A 27,990-nucleotide genomic window follows, 5' to 3' on the forward strand; every position below is an offset into this window, starting at 1 on the left:
AATTTGGCAAGGGAAGGGGGCGCTCAGCAACCCCTCCCCACGTCCAAGCTGTGCTCTCCTCCCTGCCCCACACAGCATCAGTGCCGCTGGCGCTTCCTTAATTGCTCTGTTAATGATTTTTACACCGCACCCGCAGGGCTCGGAGCAAATCCCCTCCCAGCACGCTGGGCAAGGCTCAAGGGCTGGGCTGCTCCAGCTCTGCCCCACTTTCTTCCCCCCAGCCAGAGCCCAGGGGTTCCTACACAGGCACACACCTTCCTCAGGGTCCTCTGAGGCTGGAGCCTCTCCCAGGACACTGAGACCTTTTCCCAGCACCGGGTTCTTGGCTGCAGCCAGTGCCAAAGCCCTGATGAACGATCTCCCACCGTGAAACATTTACTGACTCTGAAAGTGGCGTCTAAAAGGACAACAGGGGGGGTTGCTACACGCAAGAGCTTTGTTAGCTGGGGTGGAAATGTCCAAGCATGCTGGGGAGGGAGAGGCTGGTCTGGAGTGGGGTTGGATTAAGCAGGACAAGCTATGGATGGAGCAGGGACATGCAAGAAGCTTTGCTTTCACTGCTGGTGCTGCAGCACTGAGTGGATGCAATGGGGTGAATCCACAGCTGTGGACTGGAAGGGAAACAATCCTGGCTCTAAGGGACAGCTTGGAACACAGGGGCCAGGGCATGGGGCTGCTTGGGACTCAGAGCAGGAACCTGGCTGGCTCTGGACACTGTGCTGGGCACAAAGAGTGGAGCTGCCAAAAGGAGAAACCCTTCCATGGCCTGCTCCACCCAGCCCAGCTGAAGCTGAGTGGCCCAGGCAGGCAGGGAGCAAACAGTGCCAGGCCCAAAGCATCTCCCACCATGCCCAGCCTGGGCTCTGGGGGCAACAGGGACAGCCACTGCACTCCCCTGGCATCCTGGGGCACTGCCAGCAGCAGCCCCTCTCCGTGGGGGCCTGGGTGATGCTGCAGCCCCACGGGGGAAGTGGCAGTGCCACATCTGGATGTGCCAGGGCCAGCACTGGGAGAGGGGGGCACAGCTCAGGGATGGCTGAGGAGGCAGCTTGGCCTCAGCAGGCACAGAAAGAACGGGAGGAAGAGGGGCTGCACATGGGTGAGGATGCAGAGACCACACTTGGAGCCTTTTGCTCTAAGAACAGGCTCATTTCCTTCATTTCATCACCCCTGCCCTGTTACCCATCCAGGCCTGCAGCTCCTCCCCACACTAAAGCAGCCTCAAATCACCAGCTGATGAGGCAGGGAGATGGCTGGAGTGAAAACACCATAGAAGCCAGCACAAGAGTAATAAAAACCCCTCCTTAGGGCTCCATCCCCCTCCTAGGACCCCACTGATGGCTCTGTTCCTAATTCCCCGAGGCTGTGCTCACCCTGCTAGAGCCCCACGTCCCTGCAGGGCTCCCAAGACTTCCTTGCAATCACCTTCCCTTTAAGCCAATTACAATAGAAAAACTCAAAAAAAAAAAGTATAAAAATATAAAATAAAGTGCAGTGTTATGTTTTCGACACTTTTGCCTTGTTTTAATCAGCAGACGTGTGGTTTTTGCTCGGTGTTTTTTCGTTTTTCCAATGAGCAGTTATTTTACAAAATCCAAACTACACCTAAAGCCATTTAGAAAACACTGAACATTGGCACAAAATGGGAGAGAAGCCCACGAGAACGGATGAGTGAGGGGCGAGGGGCACATGGGAGTAGTCTGAAGCAGTGGTTACAAACTCCATGGACGCTAAAAATACCAAAGGGGTTTGTTCCCTATCATCATCAGCACGTGGATACTAATTGCTACCTTGTTTAATCAGTGCCTTTGACTGCAATCCTACACATGAATACAGCTGCTTCCAGTTAGGAGTGCTCTTCCCTGCGCTGGCGGTGAAGGAGGCTCTGGGGACCCCTTTTCCCCCCTCCTCCTTCTGCAGGGTGAGGCACAGGCTCCACCTCCTGTTAGTTTTTCAAGATGGCATCGTAGGCCTGGTAGATGTACTGGGACACTTCTGGAGCTCGGCATTTCAGGGAGAGCTGTGGAGAGGAGAGGAGAGGTTAGTGCTGGAGTTCCTGCCACAAGGGAATAGTTGGACATGGCTGCTGACAATCACACTGAATATCTGTCCTGCTTTCTTCATCATTAACCTCAAAGTGCCCTTTCAGAGCTTGCTGAAAGCAGGAGGAAAACAAAAGCAAACTCCCACATTCTCAGCAAATGTAGGCGGCCCCACAGGCAGGAGAAGAAGGGGACACGGTCCCAAACTGAGACAAGGGACCTGTGCTTGTGGCTGCAAATCACAGCACTAAACCCAAGGGCTTCTAAAGATCTGCTGCTCAGTCCTGATGGACACAAACTTGGCTGTCACTCCTCTCTAAAGCAAAGATCAGGCTGAGACCAGGCTTGCAGCATCAAACCTTGTGCAAACACTCTAAATCACCTTCCAACGCTCACATCCGCCCCGCAGCTCCCCAGACCACACATTTCTCTTGGAACTCCTGGCACAGCTTCCAACAGGAGATAAATCCTCTAATACCAGACACACACAGGTCCCTCAGAAGGGCAGAGAAGTCAAAGACAAGAGTCACAGGGGTGCATGAAGCAGGACAGAGAGCACCTTCCCGCCAGCCCCGGGCTGGTGCCAGCACAGGGCCACAGACAGCCGGGAACACGGCGGGGCATAAATCTCCCCTTGTCTGTAAGAGGGGGAAGGGCTCCCTGGCAGTGCTTCCTTGCTAATATCTCTTGGCTTTATCTCTGGGTAACCTTGGCAAGTCACTGCCCATTGCTGAGCAGGCACTGGCCCAGCTCACTGGTGACAGAGCAGGGGAATTCTGGTGCTCCTCACTTTGCCCATGTTAAGCATCCTCACCCCCCCAGCCAAATTAACAGCATCTCCCTCAGCACAGAGCCAGCAGAGAGGGAGGTGTCACTGTCACATTTTCTGGAAAAATCCCTTTGCCAGGATTTCTTCTCCTGGGAAGCTGAGAAGCCTCAGAGAAAAACGAAAACAACAATTATCTGATACACTTCTCCTGTGTTTGCTGCTTTGGAATGTGGTTTGGACACTGTTTACCAACAGCTCATTGTTTGATTGGTTTCATGTGAATTATTTTAACTTAATGACCAATCACAGCCAGGCTGTGTTGAGACTCTGGAGAGAGTCATGAGTTTTCATTATAATTCTTTGTAGCCTTCTGTCTGGATCCTTTCTCTATTCTATAATATAGTATAGTTAATATAGTATAATATAGGATAAATAATAAAATAATAAATTATAGTATAATAAATATAGTGTAAATAATAAATATGCTATTAAATAAATACACTAATAAACATAGCACAATAAAGTGTAAATAATAAAATAATAATAAAAATTAAAATAAAAATAATATATGCTTGACATAATATAATGTAATATATATAAATATATACAACATATATATATGTAATATATAAATATAAATAATATTATATAATATATAATTAATATAATAATATTATATAATAATATTATATAATATATAATATATATAATACATCTATTATAATATATATATATATTATATAATTGCCTTCTAGAAGCAAACATGGTAGTCAGATTGATAATTTTCCTCCTTCACTGGGTGCCCAGTGAACACCCCAGGGAGGAAGGGCAGGCAGGAAGGCTCAGGGTGTGTGTGAGCAGCAGGAGCCCAGGCTGTGCCCTGCCCTGAGGGCTCTCACCGTGTAGTTGGGGTTGCCGGGCTGGATGCGCAGCTCAGCCAGGATCCAGATGCCATTGGTGAGCTTCAGGGACTGGTAGAGCATGTCCTGCCCTTCCACGTTCCTCTTGGCAATGGTGTACACGTTGTTGTTCTGCAGCTTGCTGGAGACAGTGTCTTTGGAGGGAAGGGAGGAGAAAAAAGGCATCTGTTAGTTCAGATCCATCATCTGCAGAGACAGGAGAGCCCTGGGGAGCATTCCCAGGATGCAAGGGCACAGGGAAATGCTGGCTGCTTCCCTGGGGACAGGAGCACACGTGACACAAGGAGAAAAACATTCCAGTTCTCTCCATGGACCCACCTCATTCCCTCCAGGCTGTGATCTCCTGGTATTTGCCCATTTTACAGGGCTCTCACTGCCCTGGGTCACTCAGGACTTGATCAAGGTGAGACTTTAAAGGCTGCTCAGAGGGGAAGAGAACTCTGCTTTCTCCACAACCCCCATCCACCTACAGGCAGCCAAAAAGTCAGAAGATGAAGGTGGAAAAGAACAAAGATCACAGCCTGAGGCGTGCTCAGGTTCTGAGGTTGTGTCCCAGCCACAAGAGCTCCCTCCTACTTTGCTCACACACAGACACTTCTGGCCAAATCAATGTCCTACAAAGCAGTAAAAATCCTCTCCCTTTTTAAAAAAGTAATTACTTGAAAGGGTAAACCACCCCCCAGGCACTGTCTCCAGACATCACAGGGCTGTGGTGTGGTTTTAACACACAGCCTGACCTCAGCCCTTGCAGATGAGGTGTGAATTCAGCTGCACACCTGGATGGGTGTCATTGTCACACACATTATTTCTAAGGGACTTTTTGAGGGAACCAGAACAGGGAAATCCACAGAATACAGAGCAGCCCTGGATGCCAAGGGGTTCCTCAGCACACACCAGGCTGTGGATGCCTGTAAAGGGGCACAGGCACACTTTGGGTGGAAGATCCTGATAAGCATCATTGGCAAATTCCCATTTCTGGTGCTCAACAGGAGAAATTTAACTCCCTGCAGGGGCAGGTGGAACATTTCATCTGTGCTGGGTCATTCAGAGCAGGCTGGGTCATTTATGACAAAAAATGAGGGACAGAAACAGCCTTAAACCACCTTGCACTGAGAGGCCAGAAATGTGGGATCCATCTAAGGAGCACAGGAGCAGCACAAAGTGACCACGCAGCTCTAATCCATCCATGGGGTGCCAGAGCTGACAGTGGACACCAGTCTGTGCTGAGGGACTGGACAGAGGACAGCAGAGCCCGTTCATGCACCAGGGAATGGTGGGAGGAGGAAGAAAAAGGCAAATCCACCCCTGATGCAGACACTGGGATCCAGTGCCTCTCCCAAGGCAGCCTGGACACTTTGTGCCCCCCTTTGCTCCCCAGAGCAGCTCCCTGCAGGCCCAGGATGGTTCAGGCATGCAGCCACCCAGACACACTCAGATTTAGGCTTCCTCTCTTCCCCAGTTACTATGGAAACTGGCTGATATATGTAACTAATGAGATCTTTTGCTTAAAACCCCTCATTGCCTGTCTCCTCCTCCCACCCATACTCCTCCTCCCCACAATAAACTCAGCCAGACTTGGGAAATGGGCAGTGCAGAGCAGTCCCCTGCTCACAGGGAGTGTGCCTGGGATTAATCCATGCTGCAAGGACATCACCCACCAGCAAAGAACCCCAAATTCCCATATTCTTATGCTCTCAAGCCATCAGCAGGAGCCTCCAGGCCTTTGGGAAGGCACAGAGCCCAACACAAGCACAGGCTCAGACAGGACATCCTTGTCTGAGAGGGTTGCTGGTATTAAATGGGATTTTTTGGACTCATTTTGACAGGCTGTGGTTAAACCTCACCCCTCTGGAAGGTGGAACTGCTGGCAAGGACTTTCTCCAGCAAGCCTGACACCTGCCACAGCAGCCTCCCCTCTGCTGGGAGGTGCTGTCAGAGCAAAGGCATTCCCTGGGGAGCAGGGATGCAGGACTGGAATGAGAAGCTGCAATTTTGGCTGCTGCCCCATCACAGGGGTGATGGCAGAGCAAGGGAACTGTGCCTAGGGAGCTCAGCTGGTGAGACACAGCCACAGAGCAGCTGCTCTTACACCAAAATCTTCACGTGATGCCTCCTCTTGCCATGGAAACACCCCCAGCCCCTGCTGAGGGGCAGATTCCAGAGCAGGAATGAGCCTGTAGGGGGATACAGGGAGGGAAAGTGAGGCAGGGCAAACCCTAGGAAGGTTTTTACAGTTTTCTGCTCCCCTGACCTCAAAGAGCACAAAAAGCCCCACCAAAAGATGCCCTGCCCCAGCCAGAGCAATGGTGAGCAGCTGGAGCTGATGCTTGGCTTGCCTGGCCCTCCTGCCCCCTGTCTGAGCACAGATTTGGGGAGAGCTGAGCCCCTCTCCCCCCAGGTAGCAGCTCCCATCCCTCCTGTGCTCTGGAGTATCAGCAATTTGGATTTTGGAGATCATCAGAGTTGCTAAGCAACAGTGGCAGGCTGGGGCTGGCTGAAGGCAGGACCGCTAATGCCATGTGACAGCACAGCCTTTATTTAAAAAAATAAAGAAATAAAATCAAAGAAACCCAGGCAGATCTTGCTGGGAGCAGGGAGGCCAGGGAGGCAGGAGCAGGGCTGAGTGATTTTGGGGACTCTGCAAAGCAGCACAAGGCACAGCTGGCCTTGCACTGCAACTTTCTTTTGTCTCAAGGTTTCTTCTCAGAACCCTCCTGAAGCACAAGGGAAGGACAAGGGAAGGGAGGTTTGGCCATCACCAAGGCCAGGGAAGCCTCTGACATCAGCCCAGCTTTCAGGGCTGGTTTGTTTGGTTTGTTTTCCTTGTATTTTCCTTTCTGAACAGAATTTTTGACCTCAGTCCCTCAGCCAAGCAGTGCACATGGAAATACAGGGAGGAACAACTCAACAGCTCACAGGGTCTCCTTCTTTGCATTGAAGGGACCCAACTCCTTTTTTAACAGCACTTTTCTCCTGGGTAAAGCAAAGGATGAGCTCAAATCTTCTGCCCACCAGCTTAAGAACTTCACATCTGAGCTCAGAGAGCCAAGATGGACACTTGGCAGGGGGTGTGCACCAAGGACAGGCACAACTCAGAGCCAACACTGACCACACACCTTGTCTGACCTTTGTGGCAATCTGCAGCAAGCACTCCATACAGAAAGTACAATTTAATGCTTTTATTTGATGCTGTGATAGCCCAGAACATCCCTGTGCCATTTCCAGCAGCACCTGAATGGTTCTGAGCATCCAGCCAAGAATTGCATTCAAATACCAAGCACAGGCTGATCCACTGGGGAGGCACTTGGGGCAATGTTCTGACACCACATTCATTTCCAGGACATGTAATATGCACCAGTTTTGTAATTTATTAAACCATCAGCTACAGGATTTGCACATTCAGAAAAAAACAAAATACCATGCAAGCTTGTGTGATTTCCCCCCAGGTTTTTTCATCAAAATAAAATCCAATTTACTTTTTTTTTCTGGCATTAGCAAATTATCTGGGGGAGAAAAACACAGTGACCACTGCATACCAATAAAGCCATGTTAAACTCCAAACAAGAAAGGTACCAAATTGTGCACCAGTGATAAACAAAACCAAAATTCCTGTGCTGAACAGCACAGCAAGTGATGGAATACCATTAAATGGGAGGAAATCTCCATGTGCAAGTCAGCTCATCCTCTTTCACTCTGTGGGTTTGGGTAAGCAGTGTTTAGGAAAAAGGAAACCATTTAGCTCATCTGATTTGCATATCCTAATGTAGGGATCCTTTAGAATTTAGTCAAACTTAGCATGTTGAAAAAATCTCAGTGTAAACAAGGCAAACTGAGCTTCAGTGCATGCTCAGTTACAGGGGAAACCTCAGCTGCACCAACAGCACCCAGAATATTTGAGCTGTAACAGTTAAGCAATCTATTTTCATGCACTAGATTCATGTATTTTCATTAAAAAAAAAAAAAACCCAAATCAATTAATTTAGCACTGGATTAATAAGAGATGAGGATGCTGGGCTATAACCACGACCTTGTGTTTTCATTATTTCTGAATGAGGTTTTCTCCAGGGAACTTTCCCAACCTCTTCCTAAGAGGCTGATGCACAGAACAGATGAATTCAAGATGTGCAGGGCATCCCAAGCACACCTTGGCCCCATGACAGAGCTCCAGAGGGATTTGCTCCTCCACAGCCCTCAGGAACAGCCTCAGGCCAGGTCCATCTCTCACCACTGGGAACCTGAGCCCCAAATCCAGATCTAAGCACTCATCTCTCCCTGAGTCACTGGGGAATGGTGGGAATAGCTTCAAAGGTCCAGGATTTGCTTTTTTTGGAAGCAAAGATGGTGGAGACACAATCAGCTCACAGATCAGACCCCAATTCCCACTCACAGATACCTGCTCCTCATCCCACAGCCTGGCACCTTTTCCTTGGCTTCCCTTGCCCTGCTCTGGGCTACCTGCAGCAGCCAAGACTTTCTGCTTGCTCAGTGCTTTGGGATGAGCTTTTTTTGCCATCCCTGTTGCAAGCTACCAAAGCTCCAACCAATCCTATTTGGCTTGTGGGCACAGGATGGATCTTTTCCCCACAAAGGCCTGGGAGCACAGACTGCCACAGAAGCTTCTCTGCTGTCTGTCTGTGTTTATCTCCTTTTGTTTGAAGGAGGAAAAGCAATAACCTGGAGAGGAGTCTGCAGTTTGCACAGGAGGTGCTGTAAGGTGACTGTTGCACTGTGACAGACAGCTCTGGATGTACAAGGAACTCACACACTGCTTTTCTGACAGATCAAATCCCAGCCCCCAGCAAATCCCTGTTTCAAGTCTAACTCACTTCAGAGCAGTTCCTGAGCTCACAGCAGCATCCTGGCTCTTCCCTGCTCTTCCCTCTCCTCATTTCTTACAGGTACATCCCAATCTCTTGGCTGCACACACCTGCTATCATGTCTGTCACATTGCACATCAGCTTCTTCATCACCCACTCTTGTAATTCCCCAGTTCCACTAAGCAGCATTCTTCATTTCCACCTTCATTTCCTCATTTTTCACCTCCTTGATTACTCCTGTCTTAGTTCAGACACTTTCTAGAAAGCCTCAAATGGATCCATTGTCTGCATCTCCCAAGACTCCTGCCTTGCCCTTAACAAAATCTAAATAGGGAAAAAGTGCAGGGTGTTTATACAGAAAGAAATTCAAATTTCAGTTTCTCCACTGAGGAAGAGCAGCACCCCTTGCTTGACTGCTCTGCAGGGCCTCCAGGATGGCTGCACAGATGTGAGAATTCATGAAAGGAAAGGCTGTTTGCAGCTGGGAGGAGGAGAGCTGGGAGAAGGAAAGCTGGCGAAGAACTGGAGAAGGGGAGCTGGGAAAAGGAGAACTGAGAATAGGAAAGCTGGGAGAAGGAGAGATGGGACAAAGGGAGATGGGAGAAAGGGAGAATGGGAAAAGGAGAGCTGGGAGAAGGAGAATGGGAGAAGAACTGGGAGAAGGAGAGCTGAGAGAAGGAGAGATGGGAGAAAGGGAGATGGGAGAAAGGGAGAAAGGGAAAAGGAGAGCTGGGAAAAGGAGAGCTGGAGAAGAAGAGCTGGGAGTAGGAAAACTGGGAGTAGGAAAACTGGGAGGAGAGCTGGGAGAAGGAGAGCTGAGAGGAGAACTGAGAGAAGGAGAGCTGAGAATAGAAAAGCTGGGAGAAAGAGAGCTGAGAGAAGGAGAGCTGGGAGGAGAAGAACAGGAGAAGGAGAACTGAGAATAGAAAAGCTGGGAGAAAGCTGAGAGAAGGAAAACTGGGAGAAGGAGAGCTGAGAGAAGGAGAGCTGGGAGAAGGAAAACTGGGAGAAGGAGAGCAGAGAGAAGGAAAGCAGAGAGAAGGAAAGCAGAGAGAAGGAAAGCAGAGAGAAGGAAAGCAGAGAGAAGGAAAGCAGAGAGAAGGAGAGCTGGGAGAAGGAAAACTGGGAGAAGGAGAGCCAGGCCCTGAGGGTGCAGGGATCACTCCTGCCCAGCCTCTGCCAGCCCAGCTGCTCCACAGGGCTCTGAGTGGCTGTGGAGCTGTGTGAGGGCCCTGCTCTGGGAGCTGGGTATTTTTAGCTCCAGCTGCACTCACGTCACGGGGCTGGGATCAGCCAGGCTGAGGCATGAATGGTGTCTCAGCACTCACCACCTGGTGGGTGGGCTCAGGCTGGGCATGAATGACTGAGCCCAGCAGATCCCAGCAGGGAGAACAGCTCACTCCAAGGAGCCAGCAGTGCTCCTGAGCTGCTCCCTGTGCACAAACCCAGCCTCTCCTCAGGTCTGGTGAGGAGCTGCTGCGATCTGCAGAGTTTTGTGCAGCTCTGCCACGAGTGCATTGCAAACCTGCAAAGACACCACAAGCACTGACAGCCCAAACTGAGAGCTTTATTGTGGTTACACATCTCCTGCAGGAACAGGAACCAGCCCTTCCTCCACAAGGATCAAATTCCTAAAGATTTTACATGTAAACTTGCTTTTTTTGGAAGAATGGATAGTCTTAAGCCTATTGTGAATCTTGAAAAATCATCACCCTACTGAGGCACATGGCCTGGCACACACCCTTGCTCTGGTGTAAACTAAAAGATGGACTCAGCTCCTGCCAGATTTCACCCAGCCTACTCTGCCTCTGCCCTAGTGTCTCACTTGCCATGCTGTGAGAAGCCTGCACCCCTGAGGATGCTGGAATTCCACACTCCATGGGTTTTGGATATGGCTGATCCTTGTGCAAGCAAGGCTTGGTGCTCTTAGCATGGTCTGAGCTAGAGGAGGTTACTGCCTGGAGGAAATCAAGGTGGGCAGGCTGAGTCAGGGCTGCACTGGTTAAAAAAAAAATAGAAAATATAGAAAAAACACAAGGGGCTCAGGCAAGCACACAACATTTCACTGGTTTTCCCTCCTGCAAGCTCTTGGCTTGCTCCATGCTCAAGCCCAGGTGGTCAAACAGGAGTTGAAGAGGGAGAAGGTGAGGGCAGCATAAACAGAAGCCTCAGTGGCTGGAAGTGTTTGCAATCTGTTTATGGGGTGAGACCCACCTTCTGTGGGATGAGACCCACCTTCTGCCAAAGAGGCTGCAGGTCCTGGCAGGTCCTGCACTCCCCAAGCACCCCAAGGGATGGGCTGTGCTCTGGAGAGGCTCTGCAGCCACGTTCCTGCCTGGAAGAGGCTGCAGATCCCACTGAGAGGAACTGCCTGGTGCTCCCTGCTCTCCCTGACAGCTGGAAACTTGTCCTGCCCTGAGCAGTCTGGCCCTGAGCTGGCAAACCCTTCTGCAATGGGGAGCATTCTGTCACTCCAAATTTCATAACATCTTCTTCCAGAGGGAGGAGGGGGAGGCCAGGCTGCAGGATTGCCAATCCTCCCAGCCACATCCCCTTCCAGGCAGCACCTCAACACCAAAATGAGCAGCTTCCAGGGCTCTTTATCTCTAATCAGTGTTTCTGATTGGAGATAAAAGAGTCCTGGATGCAGCCAGGGCATGGCCAGGGCAGAAGACAGCAGCAGCAGCAGCTCTGCAGTGCAGGGAGAGGCAATGCCAAGCTCAGTGAGGAGCAGAGGGAGGACTGGGGGAGGCACAGAGGTTGTTCTCATTTCAAACCCCACAGTGAAATCAAGTCATAAGGTCCAACAGCTGCTATTTTTCCCCCTCCTCTTGCGTGCTCCAGCTTTTATATTCCAAAATAGTAATAATTATGAGTACAAAGAGACCCATGGTTTCTGTCTGCTATTGAAGCACGAGGGTGTTCATTGTGTAATAGCAGGCATGGGAGAATAAAAAGGTTACAGGGCTGGTAATCAATAGGGACACTTCTTTCATCTGTGAAACAGAGCAGCTTTTGGTAGAATCACTTGGCTCCTGTCCAGAACCTCCAGAACAGGAGCAGAGCTGCTGAGCTGGCCCCATTCCACCCTTTTACACTCCCTTATCCTTCAGCAGTAGTAAGGTCACACGTACAAGATGCTCACAGAGGAAACTCTACAGCCACACAAACTGAACAGGACCAAACATGATGAAAATGCATCAATACCTCAGCTAACACCAGCACACCCCTCCCACCTGGCCTGTCCTCCTCAAACACCCAACACCCTGCAGTGTCTCTAGGGTTAAATCTTTCACGTCAGAAAAGAAGAAAGAAGCTGCCAAAAGGTGAAGTGAGTGGCCCAGGGTGATGCAGCAGGGCTGGAACACTTTGATCACAACTCACAGCAGCAGGACAGGGTTGCTGAACAGCCCCAACACCACATTCAGCTCCATTTAAAGAGCAGCTTTGCAGGGAAGCAAAGTATAAAAGGGAAAACAAGAATACAAGGTCCAGAATGAAAGGAAGAAACAGACTGGTCAAATCAAAGACTTGGGATTTTTAGATGTGCTTTTATGAGGACCCAGCAAAAGTTTTTTGACTGAAACAAGCCCTAGGATCCCAGGCTGTGCTATTCAAAAGTGCAATACTTACATCTTCATCAGCCATCAGCTTATTTTACTAAGGTGATATTAATAAGGTGATTTTTAATGGCAATACATCAAAAGTGCTCTCAGCATGGCAGAATGAAGCTACTCACCAGCATTCAGGTGACAGTCTTTAATCTGGAACTGAAGCTCATTTTCATTTGGAATATCCTTCCATGTTGCAAGGAAGACCTGGCGCTCTAGAAACAAAAAAATCCCCTCAGCACTGTGGGATCCTCACAGGACCCCAGCATTAATTAACACACCACAGAATATTCCAAAGCAGACACACTGAAGGGCTTTTGGGAACTTTTTTCCCTGCTGGGGACAGATTTATTCCTGGATTTACCTCAGACTCTTTGTAAAAGCAGCAAAGCTTTGATGGATTTTGGCCTCCCCCAAAAGAGGAATAGTTTTTGCCATATGAGCTGTTTACAAGCCAAGAATATGCAGGATTTGACAAGAAGGAAGGAGATCCATATATTTAGGATTATGTTAGTGAAAGCTGCTTTTCTAGCAACTTCCAGCCAATTCAAACAAAACTTTTATAATAAAGGTGACTAGGAATACAAAAATTCCAGTGAAAATGGTGACTAGAAATACAAATAAAGTGTGCAAAAGTTATTTGTGACAGCTGATTCCTGCATGATTACAGCTGCTTGCAAGGTGACATTTGATGTCATTCCTGAACCCAGTGAAGCAGTTTGGGAGGAATAAAGGTGACTAGGAATACAATAAAGGTGACTAGGAATACAAAAATTCCAGTGAAAATGGTATGGGTGAAAATCCTAGACTCATTCAAGTGAATCAAACCATCAAAAACCCCCAAAACTACAACAAATCCAACCCAAACAAATTAAAAAAAAATCAGCTTCAAAGAAAACAGATCCACCTGGCTGAGAGAATGAGAGGAGGGGACTTGGGTTCTGCAGCTGGAGGACAATGGGGACAGGACAACAGGGACAACCAGACCAGACCTGCTGAGATGCAGTGGTTTGAAGGTCAAGGCACAGGTGAAACAGAGCCAGGAGGGACCTGCAGCTCCAGCTGGGCACAGCCTGGATGAAAGAGGCTCAGCACAAACCCCAAAGCACTCACCCATTTTGCCATCCTCCACGAAAAGCACGTTGAGAGGGATGAGGCAGCTGAAGTAAAAGACATCAATGTTGTTTTTCACAGCCACCTGTCACAGAGAAAACAGGGAGGTTAAAGAGTCTCTCTCAGCTGGAAAAGCAAAGGGATCACACACAGTCTGATCACCCTGGAGTGCTCTCTCTGAGCACAGGCCAGGCTGAATGGGATGTACTGAGCTCCTGGGCAGTTTCAGAAAGGACCAGTCCCCTGCTCCATTTTCACTGAAAGCTGCCCAAACTTCTCCTGTGAACCTTCCATTGTGCTGCTTCAGAGCCAGCTCCACTCAGGGGCTCACAGCAGCATCCTGGCTCTTTCCTGCCTCTCCCTCTCCTCACTTCTTACAGGTACATCCCAACCTCTTGGTTGCACACACCTGCTATCATGTCTGTCACATTGCACATCAGCTTCTTCATCACCCACTCTTGTAATTCCCCAGCTCCAAACCTGTGCAGTATTCTTCATTTTCACCTTCATTTCCTTATTTTTCACCTCTTAGATTACTCCTGTCTCAGTCCAGACACTTTCTAGAAAGCCTCAAATGAGTCCACTGCCTGCATCTTCCTTGCAGCATCTCCCAAGATTCCTGCCTCTCCCTCAGTAAAATCTAAATAGGGAATATGTGCTGGGTATTGATTCCTGGAAGAAGAAAGCCCTGCTAGAGAGCAATCAGGTAAAAAAAAAACATCACTTGACAAAAGACTTAATTCTCAGTGTCATTAAACTGCACCAGCCAGGGAGTTTGCCCTTATCTGCTTTGCCTTTATCACACACACTTGCCATGTTCCCCACTAATCTCTGCTAACAGCTTTCCCCAGGCTGGGACAAGCAGCAGCAAATGGGAGGTCTGAGAGGTGCAGTGTCACAGCACAGCTCAGGAAAAGGCACCTCTGGGCTTTATTTCCATGCCTCTCATGCTCTCCCCATGTCAGCCCACACAGTTGGAGGCTGTCATGGGAGCACAGCTCAGCAAACACCTGCCTTAGCTGCAAGAAAGGAATCTTAAACCTTGTAAGAAAGACCCAGAACTGAGGTTGTGTGGGGAATTTCAGGAGCTATTTGAGCTCCCACTTTGTTTGAAAACCCCCAGAGGGAGTTTTCCAATTTGTCACCCTGAAACACAAACCAGACCATGCTAAATGCTGAGCCAAAGGAATAAATTCGCTGCTACAAAGATTTATGGCAAGACAAACTTCATTGATATTAATAATTACATATATTGATGTCCTACTGGGAAAATCTATTGTCCTATAGGGGTAATTTTAGAAGGACACCCACAAATGTTGGTAAAAACCAGCTGTGGATAAGGAAGGGGAATAAAGCAGTCAGCTGGTCAGACATGCATGCAAGCCAGAGACAAGTGGAAGGAGATCAAGCTCCCAAACAAACTCTTCTGGCAATTGTGAGGTCCCAGAAGTGCAAAGAACTGCAGAAAGGTAAATGTGACAATCTGTGGTGTTTCTACTTTTCAGCCATCACTAAAGGTAGCAGCTTATATTTAATTCCCCCAGTGCAAACCAGCTTAAGAAGGGATTAGTCTAAAGCCCACTAAAACCACACAAATGATGGTGCAACTGAGGAAAAACCTGGGATTGGTTCCCTGTAACAGGGACTTGTTCCATGCTCTGATTGCTGGCGTCATGCTCACGAGTTGGAGTGCTCAGTGTTTGAACCAGAGGGGTAAAAGCAGATTGGTGGGTGGACTTCAGTGATTCACCACTGCAAAATATGATGGAACACATTGGGTGAGGAGCCAAAAATGCACTTCAGAGTCTGGGAGGGGAGAGCTGGGGGAGGGACAGCAGTGCAGCCATTCCAGATGCTGTGCTTGGATATAAGTCATGGAGATGAGCCAGGAGAGGGGAAATTTAGGCTAAATGTCTGGGAAAACCAACAGTGAGAATTATTAAGCAGCACTAAATTCCTCTGAGGATAAAAGAAGCTCCAGTGCTTGGACTTACAGTTAAAATCAGCCTTGACAATGCTCTCAATAAGAGGAACTGTAGGAAAACAACAAAGCATAGCAGGGACTACACTGCACGACCCAAGATCTTTTCCAAGTCTGATTTAATGATTAATTGCCTTGCCTTAGAACAACAGAGATTACTTAGCTTTTGTAGCTAATTGTTGTTGCCATACAACAGCAGTTTCTTACAAGAGGGGCTGGGAAGCAGCTCCCTCTCTCCAGTCACGGTTCTGGAGGCACACTCCAAATTAATATGCCAGCCCTGTCCCTGCAGTTATAAGGATGCTATAAAAAGGTATCTGCTGACCTGCTTCTCAACTCTGCAGAAACACACTGAGTAAGCTGCTTTGGCTATCTCTGGAGAGCTACCCAATTAAGATGCTCTGAAGTGCAATTTCTTCCCAGTAAAGAAAAATCATGCCACATGGAAGCCTTCCTCCCAAACTGCATCACTGGCTTCAGGAATGACATCACAGTCACCTTGCAAGCAGCTGTAATCATGCAGGAATCAGCTGTCACAAATAACTTTTGCACACAGGGTGGAAAAAGCTCTCCTGAACCTACAGCACTGGGACATGAGTGGGGAGCTCCTCAAAATGAGCTTCTGTTGTTCACCACCACACACTTCCCCCAAACTGGGCTCCACAAGGTCTGGGCCATCAAAAGACACCTGGATGGGGAAACTCACAGCAAGAAGAGGCCCCCTGAGTTGGTAACAGCTTCCCAAGGTCATGCTCCACATCAGGGGCATCCAGTGCCACCTGACAGGCTACAAAAGCAGCACCTGCAAGAAGCTGAGCAGGTAATAACAGTGACTTTCCAAAAAAATCCAGCGCTCCTCAGGTGGGAACATTGCCCTGAGACAGGCAATGACATCTGATGTGACAGCAGGAGCTGAGAAGCCTCTCCAGGTTTGACATGCCTGTAAAGAAACCTCTGCTTGCACTCAATAAATCCTCCAGTCCAGACTCACTTTGCTCATGGCTCTGCTTTAACCTGTTGACCTGGACATGACCTATTAAATCTCTGGCTAGACCTTTAGCTTCAGACATTTCAGAGTTGAAACAGAAGCATTTTTAATAAAAATGGCTTTCCATTTGTGATCTTTTAGAGAGGGGAAAAAAAATATTAGTACCTTGTGAATTAAGTCAAGCAGCCTACAAAGCTCTGAGGGATAGAAGTCAAAAGGTGGCAGATTTTTGTGTGATGCCTGACTGTTGAAAAGGTGTGAGCCCACTAAAAATTGGCTCAGGGTTACAAATCACTGATGTCTTGCTCATGATCTGACTAGAGGAAGCAGCACCTCCAGAAATAACCCCTGGAATTTATTTGCTCACCTTCCAGCATGAGCACCTTTCTGAAGAGCTTTCTTGCAGTCCAGCCCTCTGAGAGCCCAGCCATGGTATTTTGGGGAAGAAGCACCTCATAGGAACAATGTCAAGTTATTTTCTTCAGTAGTGTAGGTTTCTGATGCTTTAAATCTCAGACTTGAGCAACAGAACTGACTTTGAAAGTCAAGTCTGAAAGCAACACAGATGCTTTCCATCAGCAGCAAGTACACAACATACCCACTTGGAATCCCATTAGCACCTACACTAAATTAGGGACTGACTTAAGTTGGGTTTTGCTTTAGAGCCTGGTAACAGCCAAACTGTAAAGGCAAGAACAAATCTCCTCTGCAGAGCCTTTTTTTACCTCACCAGGTCATGGCTTGCTCTGTGACAGTCTGCTGCTCTGCCCCCAGGGAAAGCTGAACCTCCACTTCATTTTGTGTGACAGCAAGGGTGTGATGGTGTTCACAGGAGTCTGAGGATGAGGGAGGAGATGAGGATCTGACTCCATGTTTCAGAAGGCTTGATTTATTATTTTATTATATATATTATATTAAAATGATATTAAAAGAATAGAAGAAAGGATTTCATCAGAAGGCTGGCTAAGAATAGAAAAGGAAGAACGATAACAAAAGCTTGTGGCTCGGACAGAGTCTAAGCCAGCTGACTGTGACTGGCCATTAATTAAAAACAACCACTTGATACCAATCACAGATCCACCTGTTGCATTCCACAGCAGCAGATAATCATTGTTTACATTTTGTTCCTGAGGCTTCTCAGGAGAAAAAATCTTAAGGAAAGAATTTTTCATAAAATATGTCTGTGACAGGAAGGGCTCTCAGGATCCCAGGGGTGCCTGCAGCCCCCGCCAGCCACAGGTTTGTGCTTCTCCTCTCTGTGCTCTCCCCACAGGGCTGAGCCTGGAGCTGTGCAGGCACAGCAAGGGTTACAGCAACGTCAGGGAACACAGAGTTACTGGGAGGGTTGTGCTCTCCTGTGCCTTGCTGCACTTCAAGTTCAAAATGTACAATTTATAAATGTGCTGCACCATGTGGCAGACGTGCTCTTAACCTCCAAACCAACAGCTTTCCACAGCTGAGTGAGGAACTGGCCACAGATGCCAAGCTGTGATCCAAGTCCTTAATTCAGTGTTCCCAGCAGGGTTCTTTGCTGAAATAAGACTCTCACAAGCAGAGACTGTTGAAGAATAACCCAGGCAACAAACCCAAGCAGCATCTTTCCCCATCCAGCTACCCACAGGTGTTGTGTGGTAGCTGCTCAGGGACTCTCACCCACGAGCAGATATTTTGTCATTTATCAAGCAGGCTCTGGAGAGTGAACATCTGTTGGCTGGAATTGCTGCTCACAACGATTCCCACAGAGAGCTGGATGTGTGAAATCTGTCTGCGGGTTCTGAGTGCCGTGTTTGTGACCTGAGCTCCATTAACAGCTCTGATGAATGAGAGCTCCAGCAGCTCTGCACTGCCAGACTCTGGAGCGTGGAGGAGCACAGGTGATGAGTTACAGCAGGAAGGACAAGCATCATCATCAGCAGCACTGATATTTCCTCAGTGAAGCAGCTGCACTGTCACCCTGGTTTTTTAAGATTTTCCAAGCCTTCTGATGTTGAAATTCTTGTAGTGAACTTTCTTACACACTTTCTGTAAATAACTCATTGTTTTGCACTCCTTTATGGAGGAGGAGAAAGTTGATGGACTGTTGGTCTGTCCAGTGTCATTGGAGAGGTGGCACTGTCACCCTCCAATCCACTGTCACTCTTGGAACACTATAAATGTTGGACTCAGAAAATAAACTTCCCTTTTTTTTCCTTCACCTTAAGAACAGTGGTGTGTGTTTGTGTTCTTTGGTGTCCTATAGTGACACTGCACCTTCCTCCTCTGTCTCTACAAAAAGGTTTTGCCAAACTCATTTCAAACAACAAAAGTATCCTGCACATGACTTCTGTGTTTCCAAGTGTCCCTCCTCAGGGAGAAATGCAGATGGCAGATCTTTCCCTTTCCACACTCAGATAATTTTACTGAATTAAATAAAAAAAAGCAGTTTGAAACCTTCCAGATCATCAACTGCATTAGCAACACTGATATTTCCTCAGTGAGGAAGCTGCACCTTCCTCCTCTGTCTCTATAAAAAGGTTTTGCCAAAGTGTCCTGCAGCTCACACTGTCCAGAAGCAAGTCTGTGTTTCTGTGTTCCCATTTCTCCTTCTCAGGGAGAAATGCAGCTGGCAGACCTTTCCCTTTCCACATTCAGATAATTTTACTGAATTAAATTAAAAAAAAAAAAAAAGCAGTTTGAAACATTCCAGCTTTTTTCAGCTGCATGCTCTGTAGCTGCAGCAAGCAGGGCTGGCAGCTGCCAGCAGGCTGTGACACACTGATGGTGCATTCTGATCCCAGGAGAGTGGCTCCAGCCTCAGGCAGACTTGCTGCTGCTCCAGGAGTGCCTACAGCTCCTTTTCACCTGCACTGTCTCCTGCAAGGGGCTATAATCTCACAGAAGAGATGATCAGATTTGTGCCATGACAGGCCAGGCCTGAGCTCTCAAACTCTGGCTGCAGGTTGGCTCCACTTCACCCATTTCCAGGATCAGGGGAGCAATTCTTGTGTGCTCCAATGGGTGTTCCAATTTCACAGCATTTCCTAGCTGTTAAAAAGCCAATTATTAGGAACAGTGGTTCTCTTTAGCATAGAAAAGCTTTCAGCCCAGGCATTTTCTAATTCCAAATTTGACTTGAAGAACTATCTGGAAAGATTTAATATTCCCACCAGTGCAAATCCCTGTTTTAGGAGGGTGAAGGTCTCACACACGTGGTGCCAAGGACACCTCACCCAGCTGGCATGGCCCACATGTCACCAGCAGTGTCACCACTGCTTTGGTTGTGAAAAAGCAACACTGGACAACTTCCAGAGGTGTCTCCATGGCCATCAAACACCCAGGAAGGTCAACAGAGCCTCTCACAGACCTTTGGGCAAGGGCTTGTTGTTATTTCTTGGTGCCATAAGCACCAGGCAGCCCCAGAAATGCAGACAAGGCACTGCAAAGGTGTCCCCCACCAAAATTAGAAGCACACAAATACCTAAGTCAGATTTTCTGACTTAGGCACACTCCAAAGGCAGCTTTTTAATCTGACAGAAGTTAAAAAGATGAAGTAGAGAGCAGGGATTGGGGTTTGTTCAGCCCTACAGTGCTCTGTCCAGCCCAGCTTTACCTTTTGGATAAATCTCTGCTTGACTGGGGGTTAAAGCTGAGCCAACAAGTCATGAAAATGATCAGGATTATTTTGGGATGCAGGGGAGAAGCCTGGCATTCAGTATCACAAGATGCAAGGTGACTAGCAAACACAAGACTCTTCAGCTATATTTTACCTAAGTAAGCCTCTGAAAATATTTCAGCCCTTCTCATCTTCTTGCAAAAATGTCTTTTTTGTTACCTTGTCAAATATTTTAGTTTCTCTCCATGATTACAAATGTCAAGATTAAGTGAGCTGTGTTGGGTGAAAGATTAGAAATGGTAATAAAAATAACCTGAACAAGACATGAATTCATTACTTCTGAAATAGTTGCCTAAGGAATGTACAACTAGTCTTTGAAGTGTATAATTAACATGACAAAAAGTTGAAAGCTATCAGTTTGGTTACTTCAGGACTTATTTTTCTTGTTACTAAAAACAAAAAACTCCCACCAGAATAGGAGATGAACATAAGGTCCTCAGGTTCAAACCAGCCCTACATCTGCTTCAATGTTCCCTAGCTGAGGAAAAAAAAAAACCCCACATTAAGTAAATTCAACCTGATGAGTGTTTTGGTTCTTCAATGAACACAGGAACATTTGGATTCTCTACTCCTATATTATGCTGTAAATTGTTCCCTAAGTAGGTCACCAAGGCGATTTCTGAATGTTCCAAGACAAATCCTTTCTACATGAACCCACAAAACAAAACCAGAGCCTTGGCTGTCAGGGCACTGATAGATCTCCATCAAGCCCACTGCTGTCAGAAAAGTAAGGGGAGTGCTCTTTTTAACTTGGCATCTGCTACCATGATTCAACTCTTTGCAGAGAAATATACTATTACTCCATATGGCAGCTTCCCCAATTGTAAAAGGGCAGCCAACTTCTATGGCAATGAGAGCCTTAGCAAATTAACAACTGAGTCTGGCACTAATGAATGCTCCACTGTCTCAATAGAAGGTGGCTGGAGGTTTCCTCACATGTTTTCTCTGAGCTTTGTTCTAGCAGGAGATGCTACAAGAAACAAACTGTGTTCCAAGCCCTTCAGAGATTTAATAACCCAAATCCTTCACTTCCCTCCTGATCAAAGGAAGCAGTGACTTGAGAGTGCCTTGTGCAGAGTCCCCAGTGCTGTGGAGGCTGCCTGGGACTGTCACCTCCACACTCCCCTCAGAGCAGAAACCACATTTTACCACAGCTGACCCAAATGCCACCTCCTCAGCTTCATCACCTGGTTGCAGAGAGAATCCAGCTCTTGCAGAGGCTGGAAGGGCTCAAGAGGGTGGAAGGCAGGCCATGGAATTCATTCACTGTCTGTGCTCCTCCACTGCATGACTCTGCTTGGAGCCCAAGTGTGGGACTGCTCCTTTGAGTGCCAGAGCAGCTATTTCAAGCTGTTAGCCCCAAGACTCATCAATAAGTCATAAGGCCCAGAATGGAAGTCAAAAGAAGGGGAAAAAACAGTTGCTGAGGCAGAATAAATAGTAACTTCCATTGCATCCTTTTAAACTAAAAAGAGAATGAGCTGCTTCACAATACTCCTCTCTATGGGCTGCTACACTGCAGGAACCCAACCCAGTTCCACCTCCTGGAGACCTGAGGTGAGAGAGGCAGCTGCAGTGCAAGGTAACTGCATTTTGGGATACTGGGAAAATCATCCTGGAGGACCCAGAGGTTATAAATATAAAAGTATTTAACTCCAGAGCAGAAGCAGGAGCTGCTGACCTCCACTCCACAGCATGGCAGCAGTGGGGAAGAACCTCCTGATGATTTCCAGACCACTGGAGACAGTCTCTGGTCCAAAGCAGAGGGGAGCATCTCCCTGGATCTGTCCTGTCTTTATCAGATTGGCAGCCCAATGTGATAAAGAGGCTCCCCCAGGGAGTGCTGTCCCTGCTATGCACCAACACCCTCATTAATGAAACATTAGCTGCTCACATCATTCCTCCTCTGCCTCTCCTGGAACACACACTCTGCCTTGGATGAAGCTGTCTGGGGCAGGGATGTGCCTTTGTGAAACACCCTGGAATTTAAGAGCACTGGAGAAATATTAATCACTCAGCAGCTGCCATCTTCCCTGCAATTCCTTTAATTGCCTCAGTTCTTACTGACAGCTCTCTGTCCCTGCTCCACCACAGGCACTTCCTCTGTTCAGACCTGCCCCAGTTCTCATGCCCAGTTTACACAGCAGTGTTACTGAAACAAAGCTCTTAATCTACACAGATGCAATCAGTTTTTGAGAAGTCATAAAATCCAACAACTTTCCATTCAGTTTTTCTGAGAGAAGCTTGGAAAAGGAAGAGCATCAAATTTTGGCCCAGATCCATGAGGTCTGACTATTTACACATGGTATTGTGTGATTAGAGCCCTACCACATTGTTTTGGGCACCTGCTGAGCTCCCCCCTGCCCAAAAACAAGACAATCCTTACCTGGAGGTTGTTCAGAGGCTCCATCTTCATGACTGGTCCCAGAGTGTTGAGGGGCAGGGAGACATCAATACTTTGGTTTGGCATCAGAGGTGTGTGAATGGCCAGGGGGGTGCTTGGGATGACTCCAAAGCTGGGCAGGAGAAAAACAGAGGTGATGACAGCAGCCCTGCATTGTCCAAAATACAATGTTCCTTTTGTCAAGCACCACCTGCCTCATCTTCCCACTACTCCCTGCTGCAGCTCCAGGGAGGGAACACAGCTCAAATGAGCAAAGTAGGACAAGGCATGGGAAATTCACTCATTTGCTGACAAATTCACCATCCTGCCCCAGGGCCCAGCTCCTGGGAGCTCCCCCATCACCCACAGGGCACTGGTCTGTGTGCTGAGCAAGGAATGACCTGGACTCAGAGGCAGGTGCTGTTTCTGTGCTCCTGAGCTCCAGAGCACTGCAGTGGGGTGCATCACACACTGCATGGCTGCTGCAGTGGCACAGGGAGCTGCACAGCCAGCCAAGGAGGGACATGTGCCTTGGAACAGCACAGCACAACAAATGAATCAACACAACACATGCAGCTGCCTGCTCCTGAATGACAGCACCTGGCCCAGCTGCCTGCTTGGAGGCTCCTTCACACTGGGGATGTGTCCCAGCAATGCCTGTTCAGTCCAAGGAACATTGAATTCCACAGGCAACTCTGCTGAGCATGGAGAAGAGGGAAAACATCCTACACTTAACACAACACTCCTGTACTACAGCCCAGCTGCTTTCCAAAAGCAGATGGAAGCCTGGTGTTCTGGTGTCCACTCATAAATGCATTTCTCTCTAGCAGAATTCACATCAGCTCAGAGGTCTCAGGGTGTTTGCAGGATGGATAGGTGTGTGTTTTTAGTTTATCCACTAAAAGCCTGATGCTGTCTCTGCACAGTCAGCCACATTAATCAGGTTTGTCATTCTTTCAGAAACCAATAAATGCCCCATTCTTGGTTCTCCTTAGTTTTCAGCTCTAGGAAGCTGAAAGAGGAATATTCCTAGCAAGGGCTCAGCCACATCATTTGCCTTCTGCAGCCATTTCACCTTGGAGGACACAAACCCTCCTGTTTTCCCTAAGACTCAGAGGGGAACTGAACTTGCAGTTGGTGATATTACAGCACATCAGAGCTTTAGCTTTCTTTTATTTTTTTTTAATGCTTTATCCCAAGACTGCAGTGAATACCATTAGCAGCAGCAGGAAAGGAGGGAAAAGCAATAGAAACTTCCCAATCACAAACCTTAATATTTACATTAAAAAAAACAGCCCTCTGCAGCTCTTTCTAATGCAGCAGGCACAGTGGAAAGCATTGACAGGAGAACAACATTTGTAAAAGAATAAATAAATTGTAGTAGGTTGTATATGGAGCTTGTGGTGCAAGATGAAAAACTGCTGGTTTATTGTACAGTATTTAAACTTTCTACATCCTCAAAGCAGGTGTGGCTAAAATATAGCTTGATGTATGGGGGAAAAAAAAATAAAAATCACAAAATGCCTTTTGTTCCAGGCTAATTTGCATGAAACATTTGGATATAGCAGCTTAGCAAAACTCTCCAGAAAATATGGCAGTCCAGGGAGAACATTTACTAAGACTTATTTAGCATAATGACTTTTCTAAGTAAATCTTATTCGTCCCAAGAAATCCTGAATTTGCAGCAGTGAGATTAAAGAGATGGTTTCAGTGGATCTTCAGCAGAGAGAAGCCTTTTCCAGTGAAGTGATAATAAGGAATATAGAGAACATGTCAGTCACAAGACACTGTTTGCAGTCTTGATAAGAAGTAGCCTGGCCCTTGCTGAAGATAACACACAGCAAACCACAGGATAAGCTCTCTGGGAAGGGTATTTGTGGGAAGACACCGTGGCTGTGCTGCCATGTCATGTCCTTTGGCTGAGATGGGTTTCCAAGAACAATCTGAATTCCATCATCCAAGCTCTGAACTTTCAAGTGGCTGCTGCTTCTGACAGAATTGTTCTGCTGCCTGTTACAGCGGGAACATGTGCCACAGGCTCCCAGCTTGCAGCTCCTTCAGTGACAAGCAGCTTTATTAAAGAGTCCTGTGCTTCCAGACAGTCTGAGGAGCAGCAGAGCAATTAAGTCAGGAGGCAGAGGCATCATGGGTTGATACTTGTGCAGCTCAGATCCTGCCTCTCTGTGCTCTTGCTTTGCCCAGGGCACTTACTGGCTATAAACTCACCAAGCTGCCTAACAGCTCATGAGGCTGCTGGAAAACTCCACTGAGGTGAAATGGGGCAGATGCTGTTTCAGAGCTGGGAGAAGGATGGCACTGTCTGCTGCCTGTTTCCTCCCAGATTCATCAGTCTGTGTTTTCAGCCCTTTCACACAATTTTGGTGTGATGGAGAGGTCAGGCTGTATCACCCAAGCTATTTCCATGACTGCATTATACACCTAAGCACAAGCCCTCCTTAAATTTAGCAGTGTAGGCACAAACTCCTTTCCCAGGAGGATTCAATCTGTTGACCACAGAGCATTGCTAATTATTTCTTACCTGTTCTTATTGAACTGAATGGCAAAGTCAGTCATGTGCTGCAAAGCCTTATTGGTAAAGTTCATCTCCATGTAGATGTGTCCCTGCCTGTGGCTGAATGTGCCTGAGATCTCCAGTCCTTTAGCTTTCACTGCAGGCAGCCAAACCTTGAACACAAGAGATGTCATTCAGCATGAGCAGCTTGGCCTGAAGATAACAAACAAGCAGAGTTTTCCAACAGAGCTCAGAAATCCACATAGAATGGCACACTGAGCCCACAGAGGCTAAAGAAAAACTGCAGGGAAGATGGGACATGGGTGTTGAAAGGATGGAGCTCAGCACTGAGGAATAAACTTGCTGCTCCTAATCCATATTTGTTCACAGCACCCATGGGAGAAATCAAATTACAACAGCATTGGTGTGCACAAGAGCAGGGACAGCTTGTGTCCATCACAGCAGGATGAGACTCACCCAGCCTGCTGCTGGACTTCTCTGAGGGCTGCTTGGGCTATCAAACTAAAGTTTGAACCAAATAAAATCACAGGGCTGATACTATTATCTGTTGGGTTCTGGATTCCCAAATCACCTCTGTGGGAAAAACCCAGATCCAGATCTGGGTGGTGCAAAATGAGTCAGTACTTAGCTCAAAACTACTGCAAAAAAATTGTAATTTCCTATATAAAAATTACTGTAAAAATTATATTTTACTGTATAAAAAATTACATATTTTTTAATATGAGGTGCAATAATTGCAAGGACCAAAAACTTTGAGTACTGTCTGCAGTACCTTGAGATCCTCTGTTTCAGAGGATGGTTTAAAATTATCCACCCATGGAGTGCTAATTTTTGTTTATTCTCTTTCAGGAGCCTGAGCTCCCTGTGGCTGCTCCACAGCCAGTTTGCAGAACCGTGTTCTGTGTCTCATGATCCCTCCCAACTCCATGCTTCAGCCAAAGCCTCTGTGATCTCTGTCACTGACAGAACATTTCTCTGCATTCCACTGCAGCACCATCATGCCAACCACATGATTTTATCTCCACTGTCACGTTGGATTCCTCCAAATAAACAAACAAACCTGCTGGGAAAGTTGTTGCAAATTCTGTCTTGCCCTCAGTTTTCTAGGGAAGCTTGTTAAGAAGCAGGTCTGCAGGAAAGCTGCTCTGACACAACTGAAAGTCTGGGATTTATCTGAGCCATTCTTTAGAGAAATGCTGCCACAGGTAAAATGAGGGAACTAAAATGCCAGAAATCTGTAACTAAAAATTAACATTAACATGTGGTTACTCTACTTGGGAGAAGCCCAGGCCACCCCTAATGGGACTGAGTTAAATTTTAGCACCAGAAACTCACAATAAATGGGCCAAGTGAGCAATGTCACATTTGTAGCTCAAGGGGAGGCAGGAAACTGGGGATGGTTTGTTTTTCCTTACGTACAGACTTGGGAGCCACATATCCTCCAGGAGCCATCCCCATGCCAGATGAGAGCTCAAAGAGGTCGTTGAGGCCACTGACCACTGCTGGGGTGGGAGAAGGGGCAAAGGTGGCTGGCACAGAGGAAGGAATGTAGGTCTGGCCCACCTGGAGGAGTCAAAAAGAACAGGCACTCATTAACACCACGTGTGAGCACTGCTTATTAAATAAACCATGAACTCGGGCAATATCCTAAATATTTTAAAGCCATTTGCAGCTTCCCCACTGATTTATCAATAGTGCTAAATTATGCATTTGAATTCCAAAGCTCTTGGCAGCTAATCCCTACACTCGGCTGTCACCTCAACCAAGCTTCCACATCATTTTTCATAGCTCCAGTTATCTATTCCCACTGTAGAGGAATCTTTCTTCTCCATATCTCCTCATAACACAACATGCTTTGTGGATCTACCCTACATAAACCCAGGGAGAGGAGCAAATTGCTTCAAACCTTCCCCCAGCTACGTCAGTCTTCAGGAATCTGCAAGATTTTGCATATCCAGAGATAGCAAGGGAGTCATGACCATGTTGTGTACTCCCACCCAAAGCCAGAGCTCTGCACGCTCAGCACTCAGGCCCTAAAGGCTCATTACATGAAGCAGAGTCTGCCAGAGGAAAAACTTCCTGCAAGAAGGGCAATTATTCCCTTCCAGGACCTAAATGAGGGCATCAAAGCTGGAATATTAACCTTTAGGTGCCCAGCTTCAGATGGGACAGTCACACTCAAGTTACACACCCAAATTCTCTTCCTGGGCTTGAGATCAGGATTTCCCTGCCAGCAGCCCAGAAACAGGCAGAGGGACCAGGACAGAAATTCCTGCTGGGTTTTTGCTGGCCCAGGAGGGCAGAGACCTGGCTGTGTGGGTATGATCAGCATGGGGAAGCATCTCCCATGTCCTGCTGTGGGCTGCCTGGCTGTACAGGAGTTCTGTGCCACCAGCTCTCCTCTGCCCTCGTGCTGAAGGAAGGAAGGAATGCCAGATTGGCAGGGAAAGGAGGAGAGAGAACGACTGCAGCCATAACAAGGGTCTCTGCAAAGCCCTCCCTCCAGAGCTGAGTTTGCTTTCCTCACTGAATTACTGCATCCAGAGTCCTGGGAAGAGGGATTGGAGCTTTCTAGGGGACACCACTTCTGGCTGTGGGTTGGAAGCACACTCCCTCCTGCCCACTGCATCTCCAAGCCATGTTTCATTCCCTTTCCACGCTCTTCTGGAAGAAGCTGCCATGAGCTTGAAGCCAAGGCTGCTTTAAGAGCAGGCTGAAACTTGTCCCATGTCCTGGCAAGAGCTGTAGGCAGGAGGACACCCCCAAAGCACAGGCACAGAGGAGATGGCAGCACTGACCACAGAGAGTAGGAAAACTCAGATCACTGACCCTGATGTCCAAAAATCCTACATGGAGTTTGGGAGGAGAAAGCACTGAGGTCAGGCAAGTCTGTGGTGACACTGGGTTAGAGTTACAGACCTTTGTGAGTAGGGATAAGCATCCTTGGCCTTTCAGCTGCTAAAGCAGTTGCACAAGGATGAGGGTTAATGCTGCTGCTCCACCTAAAAGCTCTGAGGAAGAAGAGCTAAGCAGAGAGAGTGAACAGCTCTGGCCCTGGCTGCTCTCAGGAAAGCCCAGCTGGACTCAAATCAACATAGGTGGGGACTTGTGTGTTTCAGTTGCATTTCTCCATTTTCAAACATCTTCAGGGCTTTAAAAAGCACCTTCCAGCACGCAATGG

The 27,990-nt window shown here is 47.6% G+C and overlaps 1 protein-coding gene across 5 annotated transcripts in view; it reads right to left on the reverse strand.

Annotated features, from left to right (window-relative positions):
* Positions 1–1,497: 1,497 nt before the first annotated feature.
* AP2B1 (adaptor related protein complex 2 subunit beta 1) overlaps positions 1,498–27,990 on the reverse strand; it is a 79,827-nt gene continuing 53,334 nt past the window's right edge. For all 5 annotated transcript variants that reach the window (XM_064729542.1, XM_064729538.1, XM_064729539.1 and 2 more), the window contains 7 exons: positions 26,229–26,372; positions 24,816–24,961; positions 22,280–22,409; positions 13,273–13,357; positions 12,288–12,374; positions 3,711–3,865; positions 1,498–2,020 (listed from right to left, as the gene is read on the reverse strand). In XM_064729542.1, coding sequence (XP_064585612.1) covers positions 1,946–2,020; positions 3,711–3,865; positions 12,288–12,374; positions 13,273–13,357; positions 22,280–22,409; positions 24,816–24,961; positions 26,229–26,372 — 822 coding nt within the window. In that variant the 3' untranslated portion in view covers positions 1,498–1,945. The remainder of the gene's footprint in view (positions 2,021–3,710; positions 3,866–12,287; positions 12,375–13,272; positions 13,358–22,279; positions 22,410–24,815; positions 24,962–26,228; positions 26,373–27,990) is intronic.

This window comes from Zonotrichia leucophrys, chromosome 19 (assembly GCF_028769735.1).
Source record: "Zonotrichia leucophrys gambelii isolate GWCS_2022_RI chromosome 19, RI_Zleu_2.0, whole genome shotgun sequence".
In the NCBI taxonomy this organism is placed as follows: domain Eukaryota; kingdom Metazoa; phylum Chordata; class Aves; order Passeriformes; family Passerellidae; genus Zonotrichia; species Zonotrichia leucophrys.